Source organism: Schistocerca cancellata, chromosome 12 (genome assembly GCF_023864275.1).
Source record: "Schistocerca cancellata isolate TAMUIC-IGC-003103 chromosome 12, iqSchCanc2.1, whole genome shotgun sequence".
NCBI lineage: Eukaryota > Metazoa > Arthropoda > Insecta > Orthoptera > Acrididae > Schistocerca > Schistocerca cancellata.
In genome coordinates, this window is record NC_064637.1 from 73820639 (window position 1) to 73834589 (window position 13951).

At 43.1% G+C, this 13951-nt stretch overlaps 1 protein-coding gene and 2 non-coding genes across 3 annotated transcripts in view; 1 reads left to right on the forward strand and 2 right to left on the reverse strand.

The window, feature by feature from the left end:
* The window catches only part of LOC126109466 (aminopeptidase Ey-like), a 261112-nt gene that overhangs the window by 123927 nt on the left and 123234 nt on the right, over window positions 1-13951 (forward strand). The window contains exons 9-10 of the mRNA XM_049914495.1: window positions 1332-1487; window positions 10836-11016. Coding sequence (XP_049770452.1) covers window positions 1332-1487; window positions 10836-11016 — 337 coding nt within the window. The remainder of the gene's footprint in view (window positions 1-1331; window positions 1488-10835; window positions 11017-13951) is intronic.
* Window positions 3029-3103, reverse strand: Trnas-cga (transfer RNA serine (anticodon CGA)). The gene has a single exon. It is a non-coding gene; the product is annotated as a tRNA-Ser (tRNA).
* Window positions 3629-3703, reverse strand: Trnas-cga (transfer RNA serine (anticodon CGA)). Its single transcript has one exon. It is a non-coding gene; the product is annotated as a tRNA-Ser (tRNA).

Genomic DNA, 13951 nt, shown 5'->3' on the forward strand with positions numbered 1-13951 from the left:
GACTGTTGTCACCTCAGTGTACTAAACAAATTGTGAATTTACCAGTATGTAGGTAGCTAATAGTGTTCTGTGTCAAAAAATGGAAATGCTTAGAAGAAATGTTACATAAAAACAGTGCCTGAGTAGAGTGTGTGTGTGTGTGTGTGTGTGTGTGTGTGTGTGTGTGTGTGTCATTATCATCATCATCATTATTATGATATTGGGTCTGGTTGTCTATTAGTAAAGCACGTACCTAGAAACCAAAAGGTCATGGGATTGAATACCGGTTTGATGATGGAATTTTTTCTGCCTATCTTTAACCTAGATTTCACCTCTCAGTGATTTGAAGATTCACCAGAAATGGCACGTGGTTTGGATGCACATTAAAACTATTAATCATCTTTCCTTTTGATCACACCTCCTAGTTTAGGTCATTTCACATTCCTAAGACTCTGCTTCATGACTGGAATTACGAATCACAAAGTGTTAATGAATGAATAAACAGGATCATCTGTATCACTTCCAAGACCTGCATTTTGCATATCAGTGACTCTCCTTTAAGTCAGAGCTTTCTGTAGTTCACAGACTGCAGAGTACTGTTGCCCACATGCTAATTTCAGACATTTTGATTATATGATACACTGTGTGCCCAGATGGGATGGTGATGATCTGGAATTGTTCTTGTGTGCGAGTGTGTGGTGCTTCTTCAATATGGATATATTATCAGAATGATACACGTAATGTTGGCAGTTAAGTAGTTTGCACATTTCAGTCATCAAACCTGCTGCTTGCTTTGCATGTTAATATTTTGCTTTCCTCTATAGTTTAATTGATGCTTAATCAGCTCTTTGCATGGACATCAACACAAATCTCATTGTCAGTACACCTTAGTGGTGACATCTGCCAAACAAGAATGAAACTGAAACTTCTTGGGAGATTAAAACCATGTGCTGGTCCGGGACTCCAACCTGGGAGCTTTGCCTTTCTCAGGCAAGTGCTTACCTGATTGAGTTATCTGAGCACAACTCACAATCCACCCTCACAGCTTTATTGCCACCAGTACCTCACATCCTACCATCCAAATTCCAATGCAGTATCAAAATTTGTTCAAGAATGAAGTTGTTCGTGAGAGCAGTTTACCGTCTCTCAATGCAGACACAATCTGTCCTTTATCAGACATTGATCAATTGAAACTTTCGTTTCCCTTTCACTCTCACATTAAATTGGCCTAATTTCTATGTTGATAATATGATCAGAATTCATAGCTGATTCAGTGCACTTTATATTTTTATGTATTAAGTTTTCATCATAGGTTTCTGAATGATAAAATGAGTTTGTACTTCATGTTGCAGAGACCGAGCGAAATATGTGCTCACTATAGCTCCAGTAGTATTAAAATTCTATGAAGACTACTTTCAAACACCATATCCTCTGCCAAAGCTGGACTTCACTGCTGTTCCTGACTTCTCATATGGTGGCATGGAAAATTGGGGTGCTGTTAACTACTGGTAAGTTCTTCGTAGCAAAACATGTATCAGGTCAGTGGCAGTGGATTGATTCCAGAAAAAAATCTGATATCTTTTTAACAGAAACGTGTAAATTTAGGCTGCTTGCTGCTTTTTTCTTTGAATGGTTGTGCAAATGATCTTATAATGCTTCACCACCATGACTGGCATAGTATCTAAAATAATTGTCTGCTTTCTAAACTATCTCTTATTATTGAAAATACACTGAGGTGTTAAGTCATGGGATAGTGATATGTACACATAGAGATCGTGGCAGTATCACGTACACAAGATATAAAATTGCAATGCATTGACGGAGCTGTCACTTGTACAGGGCTATTACAAATGATTGAAGCGATTTCATAAATTCACTGTAGCTCCATTCATTGACATATGGTCACGACACACTACAGATATGTAGAAAAACTCATAAAGTTTTGTTCGGCTGAAGCCGCACTTCAGGTTTCTGCCGCCAGAGTGCTCGAGAGCACAGTGAGACAAAATGGCGACAGGAGCCAAGAAAGCGTATGTTGTGCTTGAAATGCACTCACTTCAGTCAGTCATAACAGTGCAACAACACTTCACGACGAAGTTCAACAAAGATCCACCAATTGCTAACTCCATTCGGCGATGGTATGTGCAGTTTAAAGCTTCTGGATGCCTCTGTAAGGGGAAATCAACAGGTCGGACTGCAGTGAGCAAAGAAACGGTTGAACGCGTGCGGGCAAGTTTCACGCGTAGCCCGTGGAAAATTGGCTCATGCTACAACTGGAGACCGACAGCGCCGACTTCATCTTTCAACAGGATGGTGCTCAACTGCACTTCCATCATGATGTTCGGCATTTCTTAAACAGGAGATTGGAAAACCGATGGATCGGTCGTGGTGGAGATCATGATCAGCAATTCATGTCATGGCCTCCATACTCTCCCGACTTAACCCCATGCGATTTCTTTCTGTGGGGTTATGTGAAAGATTCAGTGTTTAAACCTCCTCTACCAAGAAACGTGCCAGAACTGCGAGCTCGCATCAACGATGCTTTCGAACTCACTGATGGGGACATGCTGCGCCAAGTGTGGGAGGAACTTGATTATCGGCTTGATGTCTGCCAAATCACTAAAGGGGCACATATCGAACATTTGTGAATGCCTAAAAAACTCTTTGAGTTTTTGTATTTGTGTGCAAAGCATTGTGAAAATATCTCAAATAATAAAGTTATTGAAACTTCCTGGCAGATTAAAACTGTGTGTCCGACCGAGACTCGAACTCGAGACCTTTGCCTTTCGCGGGCAAGTGCTCTACCAACTGAGCTACCGAAGCACGACTCACGCCTGGTCTCACAGCTTTACTTCAGCCAGTATCTCGTCTCCCACCTTCCAAATTTTACAGAAGCTCTTCTGCGAAACTTGCAGAACTAGCACTCCTGAAAGAAAGGATATTGCGGAGACATGGCTTAGCCACAGCCTGGGGGATGTTTCCAGAATGAGATTTTCACTCTGCAGCGGAGTGTGCGCTGATATGAAACTTCCTGGCAGATTAAAACTGTGTGCCCGACCGAGACTCGAACTCGGGACCTTTGCCTTTCGCGGGCAACTGCTCTACCAACTGAGCTACCGAAGCACGACTCATGCCCGGTCTCACAGCTTTACTTCTGCCAGTATCTCGTCTCCCACCTTCCAAACTTTACAGAAGCTCTTCTGCAAACCTTGCAGAACTAGCACTCCTGAAAGAAAGGATATTGCGGAGACATGGCTTAGCCACAGCCTGGGGGATGTTTCCAGAATGAGATTTTCACTCTGCAGCGGAGTGTGCGCTGATATGAAACTTCCTGGCAGATTAAAACTGTGTGCCCGACCGAGACTCGAACTCGGGACCTTTGCCTTTCGCGGGCAAGTGCTCTACCAACTGAGCTACCGAAGCACGACTCACGCCCGGTCTCACAGCTTTACTTCTGCCAGTATCTCGTCTCCCACCTTCCAAACTTTACAGAAGCTCTTCTGCGAACCTTGCAGAACTAGCACTCCTGAAAGAAAGGATATTGCGGAGACATGGCTTAGCCACAGCCTGGGGGATGTTTCCAGAATGAGATTTTCACTCTGCAGCGGAGTGTGCGCTGATATGAAACTTCCTGGCAGATTAAAACTGTGTGCCCGACCGAGACTCGAACTCGGGACCTTTGCCTTTCGCGGGCAACTGCTCTACCAACTGAGCTACCGAAGCACGACTCACGCCCGGTCTCACAGCTTTACTTCTGCCAGTATCTCGTCTCCCACCTTTCAAACTTTACAGAAGCTCTTCTGCGAACATTGCAGAACTAGCACTCCTGAAAGAAAGGATATTGCGGAGACATGGCTTAGCCACAGCCTGGGGGATGTTTCCAGAATGAGATTTTCACTCTGCAGCGGAGTGTGCGCTGATATGAAACTTCCTGGCAGATTAAAACTGTGTGCCCGACCGAGACTCGAACTCGGGACCTTTGCCTTTCGCGGGCAAGTGCTCTACCAACTGAGCTACCGAAGCACGACTCACGCCCGGTCTCACAGCTTTACTTCTGCCAGTATCTCGTCTCCCACCTTCCAAACTTTACAGAAGCTCTTCTGGTGCTGGTAGAGCACTTGCCCGCGAAAGGCAAAGGTCCCAAGTTTGAGTCTCGGTCGGGCACACAGTTTTAATCTGCCAGGAAGTTTCATATCAGCGCACACTCCGCTGCAGAGTGAAAATCTCATTCTGGAATAAAGTTATTGTAGAGCTGTGAATTAGCTTCAATCATTTGTAATAACCCTGTATTTAAATTATTGTTGTGAAAAGGTTGCCAACTTGATTATGGCCTCATGATGGTAATTAACAGACTTTGAATGCGGAATGGTAGTTGGATCTATACGTATGGGACATTCCGTTTCAGAAATCATTGAAGTATTCAGTATTCCAAGATTCACAGGCAAGAGTGTGCCAAGAATACCATTATCAGACATCACCAAGGACAATGCAGTGGGCGATGCCCTTCACTTATCGACCAAGAGCAGTGACATTTGTGTAGAGTTGTCAGTGCTAACAGACAAGCAACACTGTGCAAAATAACCACAGAAATCAATGTGAGATTTATGACAAACATATCCGTTAGGACAGTGCGACAAAGTTTGACATTAATGGGCTGTGGTAGCAGATGACCGACATGAGCGCATTTACTAACAACAAGACATTGCCTGCAGCACCTCTCCTGGGCTTGTAACCATATCAGTTGGACTTCAGATGACTGGAAAACTGTGAGAACCGTGGCCAGTACTAACAAAGAGATAGAGGGGCTGGCCAGTACTTACATCAGCTCAGTACAGCCGATAGATACACACACACACAAAAAAAAAAATACCAGAACCAAAAATTTACGTTCCTAGCTTTCGGAACAAATGTTCCTTCATCAGGGAGGGGAGAGAGGAAAGAAAGGGAAGAAGGGAAAGTGGATTCAGTTACTCACAACCCAGATTATGAAGCAACAGGGAAAGGAAAACAGGGAGGGTAGCAAGGATGGAGGTATGGCTGTCAGAGATATTCTACTGTAAGTACTGTGCCAGCTTCAAACCAATTCCTCGTGCACAATTCCCTTGGTATCAAAGAAAATGATGATCATGCTCTTCATTTTGCTCTTCAACCGTCTCACTTTCTTTGGTCTTGGAGAGCCTGGGCTCTTCCACTGGGACGATTGTTGCTCTCATGTTCTGTCCCCAAAACACTTGTTGAAACATTGCAAGGGTCTCCATAGCCATTTTCCTGAGATTTGCACAGAATTTGATACATACGCACTGTTCTGTTCCTGGATCCATCGTAAAATTGCCACACACCAAACACAGAATATTACGGAAATCACTGTGGACACGCAACACGTCCTCCCATCTGAATGCCACTCCGCACACTGACTCATCAAATATGCAGCACTCGCCATCTAGCAGTGCAAAGATCTGTTACTCCTACTTTCCAGATGGCAGCACCAGTCCCGAAAATTTTAGATTTCACCTCGTATGTTGCTATCCCGGTTGAATTTCCACTTTCAATCTTCTGTCATCAGATTGAAGTGCATCATTGTTTCTGTCTCTGTCTCCAAACTGCCCCACTCCTGACACCAAAATGGAGTGATGCAACAAGATGTATCTCATCAGGTACCAAAATCTAGCAGGTCAGGGGTGCACTGACCTCTGTGGAGGGGTCAAAGGCTCGTCCTTCTGGTGCTCAGAATGTGACGGCTCTCCCACCTGCACATTGTGGGTTCGTAGATGGCTCGGGAGACAGGAGTGATGTTGTGTGCGCCTGTAGAGAAACAAATGAAGTCTATAAACAGTTCTTTATTCATTCAGCGTGGACAGTCACTGAGGTGCATCATCACCTAGGTAGATCTACATCTACATCTACATCTACATCCATACTCCGCAAGCCACCTGACGGTGTGTGGCGGAGGGTACCTTGAGTACCTCTATTGGTTCTCCCTTCTATTCCAGTCTCATATTGTTCTTGGAAAGAAGGATTGTAGGTATGCCTCTGTGTGGGCTCTAATCTCTCTGATTTTATCCTCATGGTCTCTTCGCGAGATATACGTAGGAGGGAGCAATATACTGCTTGACTGCTCGGTGAAGGTATGTTCTCGAAACTTCAACAAAAGCCCGTACCAAGCTACTGAGCGTCTCTCCTGCAGAGTCTTCCACTGGAGTTTATCTATCATCTCCGTAACGCTTTCGCGATTACTAAATGATCCTGTAACGAAGCGCGCTGCTCTCCGTTGGATCTTCTCTATCTCTTCTATCAACCCTATCTGGTACGGATCCCACACTGCTGAGCAGTATTCAAGCAGTGGGCGAACAAGCGTACTGTAACCTACTTCCTTTGTTTTCGGATTGCATTTCCTTAGGATTCTTACAATGAATCTGTCTGGCATCTGCTTTGCCGACGATCAACGTTATATGATCATTCCATTTTAAATAACTCCTAATGTGTACTCCCAGATAATTTATTGTATTAACTGCTTCCAGTTGCTGAACTGCTATTTTGTAGCTAAATGATAAAGGATCTATCTTTCTGTGTATTCGCAGCACATTACATGTACAGGGGGTGTGGCAGCTTACAGCTTGTGGTGCACATGCACTCCAGGAAGATTATGTAGTGACTCAGTGTAGCAAGCACACCACTATTTGTGTTGGGCAGTGGCAGTATGCGGCCCCGCCAGGACAGCATCTTTTCATTTGTGGCAGGTCATGCCATTGCTCAGAGTTTGACTCTGAACCAAAACCTGGAGTGCAGTGCCATGATGCTGGCTGTTAAGGGCCCAGACTGTCGGGCTGTGGTCCTCGGATTGCATCTGTCACGGCAATAGCAGTGCTGACATATTTACAGTGAGGTTTCGGAGGCCATGGCTCCCAAAGTCTGGACACAGTAGCATTGCCCAGGTGGTCGACCTCGAAGGCTGGGTATGGTGGATAAAATGCAGCTGCTCGGTGCTGACTTCACAGAGGGGCTGCGTTTCTGTCACTGCGGAAAAGTCTGGAACAGTGTGGGTGATCAACATCTGTGTGTTGTTGAGCAGCAGTGTGATAAACAGTAGAAACTTCCTGGAGGCCGATCAGCATCCCAGGTCATTGGCATATGGAAGCAGTGGCACAGAAATTGCTACTTTTGCTGGGTTGTTTTATGGGCAGGGGCACTGTCTGGCAGTGGTCAGTGCACGGTAAAGTGTACGCAGAATAATGTGGCCATTAGATGCGCTATCGGCAGGGCACGCATGTGGGGAATGGTAGTGGTGGAGGTTACAGGCAGCTGCTGTTGAGGAAATAAAAAGTGATGAAACTGAATCCTGTGTTCAAGTTTTTTGTATATATTAAGTGGATCCCCCTCCACACTTGTATTTGCATGGGGACCATTCAAAAAGATCTACTATCACCTTTGCTTTGGTTAGTATCTATAAATAATTCCACTGAAAGTGTAACAAATGCAGTGATTTATTTTCAGCTGGTTTGTCAACCATTTGAAACTTTCAGAGAAGCATCATAAGTGGCAAATTTTGAATAAAGCCTAAACATTTCTCTTGTTGCCATTTTAAAATTTGCTTATTTCGCCAAAACACAGCGGAGTTTACACAGTGTCACCTCACTAACATGTTGTGCAACCACAACTGTGAGAGAATTCTGAAGCAGTGGTTTATTAAGTTTATTAAGTAAGGAAATCAGGAAAAGTAAGTTCAATAACTTAGGAAAAAGCACATCCCTGGTACAAAAATAAATGCATAATGGCTTCACTTGTGGCATTCCAAAAACCACAGCATTTCTCATTTCACCAAGTATTGATGGCCCATAAAATTACATTCTTTCATCAAAGAAGTCTGTAGTTAGTGGAATATAGTAGTAGATAGCGAAGTTTTGTATAATAACCACATGGAAAAATACTCTCCTCTTTGCACACTATCATTTATCAAAATCTCAGTTTGATATGTCAAACCATTTGGATATTTCATTCTGTCTTCATCGCTGGCATGTGCGATCTCAAATGAGTGTGCTACATCAGATCAATTTTCTCAAGACTGATGACAAATAGAGATGTCCACCCAAGTGTAAAGAAAAATTCAATACATTAGCTAAAATTCCAAATGCAACATGTTATGTAATAAGCACCAAACACAAAATCATAGCTGTCCCGATTTCATTCCAAACTTTTTTGAATTTTGCACAGTGTCTTACTTAAATATAAAAATCATGATAACAATGACTATTAATGAAATGATGGACACATCATCTTGAAGCTGACATATAAATCTATAAGTAATGCAAAAATAAAACTTTTTTACTGAATAGTTTTTGTAAAAGTGTTTGAGAAAAATTGTAGTCTGTGCACCTTGATTGCGTCATTGCAGCATGTTGCCTACTGGCCAAAAGTGGGCAAACGATGTCGGCCTCCCCTTCTGAACAAACTAATGAACTCACCCAGTGCTTTGGATGAAAATTGCTCACCTGTGCATCAGCCACCATATCTATGTGGAGTCCACTGATCATGACTCTGGCAGTATCTATTTTGTTAAAACTTCAGCAACCATCTTCCAAGGCAGAAACTATGATGATAGGGCAGGTAGGTGCCATTGGGAGGTTGATAGAGGTTGTGTGTGTGTGTGGGGGGGGGGGGGGTAGTCAAAAAGGAGAGATGTAAAATGCCTATGGGCACATTGGTGGAATAGATGGCTGTGTGGTGCTGGAACGGGAACAAGGAAGGGGCTGGATGGCTAAGGACAATGACTAACGAAGTTTGAAGCCAGGAGGGTTCATGTACATAGTACATATTGCAGTGAGAGTTCCCACCTGTGCAATTCAGAAAAGCCGGTATTGGTGGGAAGGATTCGGATGGCACAAGCTGTGAAGCTGTCACTGAAATGAAGAATGTCATGTTGGATGGCGTGCTTAGCAACGGGGTGATCAAGCTGTTTCTCGGCTGCACATTGTCGGTGGCCATTCATGAAGACAGACAACTTTTTGGTTGTCATGCACACATGGAATGCACCACAGTGGTTGCAGCTTAGCTTGTAGATCACATGACTGGGTTCATGGCCTTCATTTGATGGGATAGGTGACTCTTGTGACTGGACTGGTGTAGGTGGTGGTAGGAGGATGTTTGGGATAGGGCTTGCATCTAGCTCTCTTACGGGGATATGAGCCATGAGGCAAGGAGTTGGGAGCAGGGGTTGTTTAGGGATGGATGAGAATACTGTATAGGTTTGGTGGGCAGCGGATTACCACTGTGGGAGGGGTGGAAAGGATAGTGGGTAGGACATTTCTCATTTCAGGGAACAATGAGAGATAGGGAAACTCTGGTCAAGAACCCAATTCAGTTGCTCCAGTCCCAGGTGGTATTGAGCCATGAGGAGAGTGCTCCTCTATGTCCAGACAGTGAGACTTTGGGAGGTGTTAGGTGACTGGAAAGATAAGGCAAGGGAGACCTATTTTTGTACAAGTTTGAAAGGGTAATTACAATCTTTAAAGGCCTCAGTTAGACCCTCTGTATATTTTGAGAGGGGTCACTAATCACTACAGGAGTGACAGCCACAGGTGGGTAGTATCTATGAAAGGAGCTTCGTGGTATGGAATGGATGGCTGCTATCAAAGTGGAAGTATTGCTGGTGGTCGGTAGGTTTGATATGGATAGAGGTACTGATGTAGCCATCTTTGAGGTGTAGGTCAATATCGAGGAAGGTGGCTTGATGGACAGAGTAAGACCAGGTGAAGCCAATGGGGGAGATGGTGTTGAGATTCTGGAGGAATGTGGATAGGGAGTGCTCACCCTCGATCTAGATCATGTAGATGTCATCAAAGAACCCAAAACAGGAGAAGGGTTTGGGATTCTGGGTGTTTAGGAAGGATTCCTCTTGTTAGCCCTTGAATAGTTTGACATAGGATGGTGCCACGCAGGTGCCTGTAGCTGTACCCCATATTTGGTTAGTCATTGTCCTTACTCATCTGGTCCCTTTTCTGTTCCCATTCCAGCACTACACAGCCTCCTATTCCACCAACGCACCCACAGTCTTTTTACTTCTCTCCTTTTCTGCTACCTCCCCCTCCCCCCCTCCCCATGCATCCTCCATAAACCTCCTGACTGCACCTTTCTGCCATACCCTCTCTCCGACTCATCCCTGCAGACTCCCACAAGCAGCACTTTACCGTCGCCCACCCCTACCCTGCTATCCCTCCCGATTCCCTGCCCCAGTCTCCTCAGTACCCCATCACTCAATTGCCTCTTCCACCATGCACTGCTGCTCACAGTCTGGTCCCAGCAACGAGAGACTGTGCTCATGTGTGCGTGCGAGTTGTGTTTGCGTGAGTGTGTGTGTGTGTGTGTACATTGTCTATCTCTGGTAGACGCCTTGTTGACTGAAAGTTCACTTTCTGACAGTATTTTTGTTGTGCCTATCTGCTACTCAGCATTTTCAGTATGTGGTGAGTAGCAACCATCCTTTTCATACTATTGTTATGTTATGGTGTATGTTTGATATATTTAGTGTTCTATTTCTGTATGCTAATACAATGATGGTGGACAATGATTGAAACTGGCTATAATAAGTAATCATGAGATGTGTTCTATGCTGTATGCTAAGAATAAACTACAGCACAGAGTGTATTTATCCAGGAAAAATTGTGCAGGTAAAATTAGGCATATAACAGCTCACCCAGAGGCATAGAAGTAATCATTATTCCCACACACCATTCTTGACAGAAGAGGGAAGAAACTGTAATATATGAAACAATGACTTTATATCTCCCATGCACTTTATTGTGATTTGCTGATTATAGATACAGATGAAAAAAAAAGACCAATATGTTTTGTATTGTCAACAGGGATGACCGGATACTTGTTGGGCCGGAAACAACAAGTGATAACTTGCAGAGAGCGGCCATACACATTGTTCACGAGTTCAGTCACCAGTGGTTTGGCAACCTAGTCACACCGATTTGGTTTTCAGAGACATGGCTCAAGGAAGGCTTAGCCACATTCCTTGAGTACCGAGCAACCAGTTTTGTAAGTACAGTTAACTGTGGGCTGTTTAGGTGACCAGCCATCATTTATTGAATTTGTACTAAAACCAGGAACAGAGCTTTGAATCAGTGTAGGCAATTACTTAAATTTTTGTGAACTGTAATGCAGAGGCACACTTTAAAAGATCAGATAATTTTCTGGTGGGTGGGGGGCTGAGAATGTGAGAAGCAGTGAATGAATGGAGGGTATGAGAAAGAGCAAAACAAGGAAACTGGAGTTCACTGTGTAAATGGAAGAGGAGTGCAGTTGAAAATGTCAAGAGAAGAAATGGTGATTACATGCTTTGGAAACAGTAAGGGTGTAAGGCGAGTCTAGTGTCCAACTTCCAAAATAGTATGAAGTGCACTCCCTACCACCTAATGACCATTGCTTGCACACTTGCAACTACTTTGCTCACAGGGTATTATCTCTGAAACAAGTAATATGGTCTGTGCAATATGAAACAAGAAATAATCATTCATTAAAAGAATTTGTACAGAGTGCTCAGCTTCGAGGGGTGAGGATGCATTGCACTGGAGTCAGAGTCCTACAAGCTAAGCTACCCTAATGCATTAACAAAGAATTACCTAATCTAAAGATGTTGAATCAGCACTGGAAAATTGAATGCTTTTGGTCTAGCTCTAAATATGAAATATCGCTTGAGACTTGGCCCTAGGTGTTTAACTGTCAGATGATCACAGTGGTGTGGCTGAATGGTGGAACCCCCTTTATAGTGCGATTAAAATTACTTGATGCTTGATGTCTATCACTTGCCATTACAGTGTTGCCACATCCACTGCCTTCTACTGCTCAGTTACAGACAGCACATGGCACAGTGCATCACTTAACAAATGCTGTTAATGTGTAACATGGAGAAATGTTGGAAGTGGTCACCATGAGGTATGACAGAAATGCAAGATGCTCTGCTGACAGATGATTTTAACTGAAGAATGACTGAACTGTGGCAGGCTACGGGTTTTGTAGCCCTGAATTTAAACTTAGGTGTCCTAACCTAACCACAGCTTCGTGATGTGCAATCTTTATGAGAAAACTGCAACCAACATTCTGTGGCAGAACTAAAATCATGATCACTTTGTTATGTCGTTTAAGGCTAACCTCTATGAGTAACTTCAAGACAGAAAAATGTCGTAATATGTTTGTTTGCATAGCCATCTTCCCAAGCAGAATTTCAGTTTTAGCAGTAAACGCAAACTGCAATTTCTCCCTATCATTGGTACCTGAGACTCTCCTCACACTGGCTTTATGGGATGTGTTCATTATCAACCAATAAGAAGTCCTGGTTGGCATTTGGTTGCAGATTGTAGGCAACACAGGCAGATTCCAAATGAAAAAAGAATGATAGTAAGAAAAATAAGAGCAAATAAAGGTAATACAATCATGAAAATAACCCAGCAAAGAATGAGAAATAAGAGTTATGTTTAAACTAGTTAACTGAATAAAACTGATAACCGAAATCTTGTGATTAGGTTTAGAAAAAAAAAAAAAAAGTTGCATTTGCCAATATTCAAACCTTTAATCTTCTAAGTGTCAGGTTTATATACTAACCACTATGCTATACCATTACACTGCAAAATGCTGTTGTATTTATGACTCTGCTGTCCCAGTAACAGGGATTAATTGACAGCGCTTAGGAATTCAGCTCCATGCAATGTTGTGCAAAGTGTATCAAATGTAAACGAATACCTGTAATTATACTAACTGCATAAATGACACTGAATCACGTTTCGTGCGGAAGTATCCAGTAGTGTTCGGTTAGTGCTGTTTGGTTAGCCAGACCCAGGTTTCAGGATGCAGACACTTCAAGAAAGAAAGCCAAACAAGAAATTGGAAGTGAACTAATTGTTATGGCAGTTAGGCAGTGGCAAACAGTTCAGGCATGATGTGGAGTGCTATGACTGGGAGAGATAATCTACAATGCATTAAGTGTCAACTGTTAAATAATTTTAATCAGACTATAGGTGTTGTTGTGTACCATATGACTGCATACACACAAGCACTAAAGGAAACATGTCCATTTAATTAGACAAAATGTAACTGCAGTTATTTCCAGCCAAAAGTGAAATGATCAAAATATCACTGTCAAGTCTGCTGCTGGATCACATTGTTTAAATTTTACAATATTTTAGAAAGCAACTGCTCACACATCAGTTGGTTACTGCTGGTAAGGAAACACATCTCACACAGTAACCAGCAACAACCAACTGATGATGTCAATCAGTTAATTCGAACCAATATGTGGGAACTTCCTGGGAGATTAAAACTGTGTGCTGGACTCAGAACCTTTGCCTTTCACAAGCATGTACACTACTGACTGAGCTACCCAACCATGACTCACTACCCACCCTCACAGCTTCACTTGCCTGCGAAAGACAAAGGTCACAATATCGAGTCTTGGTCTGGCATACAGTTTTGATCTACCAGGAAGTTTCATATCAATGCATGCTTCACCGCAGTGTGAAAATCTCATTCTGGTAATATTATGGGATTTACATGACATGATCCAGTGCGATACTTGACAGCCGTATGTTGGTTATTTTTATTTTGTTTAGAAGTGACCGTAATGGAGTTTTGTCTAGTGTGTGTGTGTGTGTGTGTGTGTGTGTGTGTGTGAATACCTTTCCTTGTGAAAAAGCCAAGAAAATATGAAGAAAGCAAACCTGCCAGCTTGCAACCTGAAAAGAACAGAGGTACAACCTATCAGGAGCTGCAACACTGATAACAGTGTAGTGCTTCTGCTTGCTGACCAGGGAAATGTAACTACAGCAATGAAAACAGAAGATAATCAGCAGAGATATGTGACCTACTAGATGTGACAATCTACCAAAAGCTAAGCACGGAACCAACACAGTGGACAACAGAAAATACAAATCTGTTAATCAAGACCTCTTTATTTACATACAGAGAAAGTGCAACATTA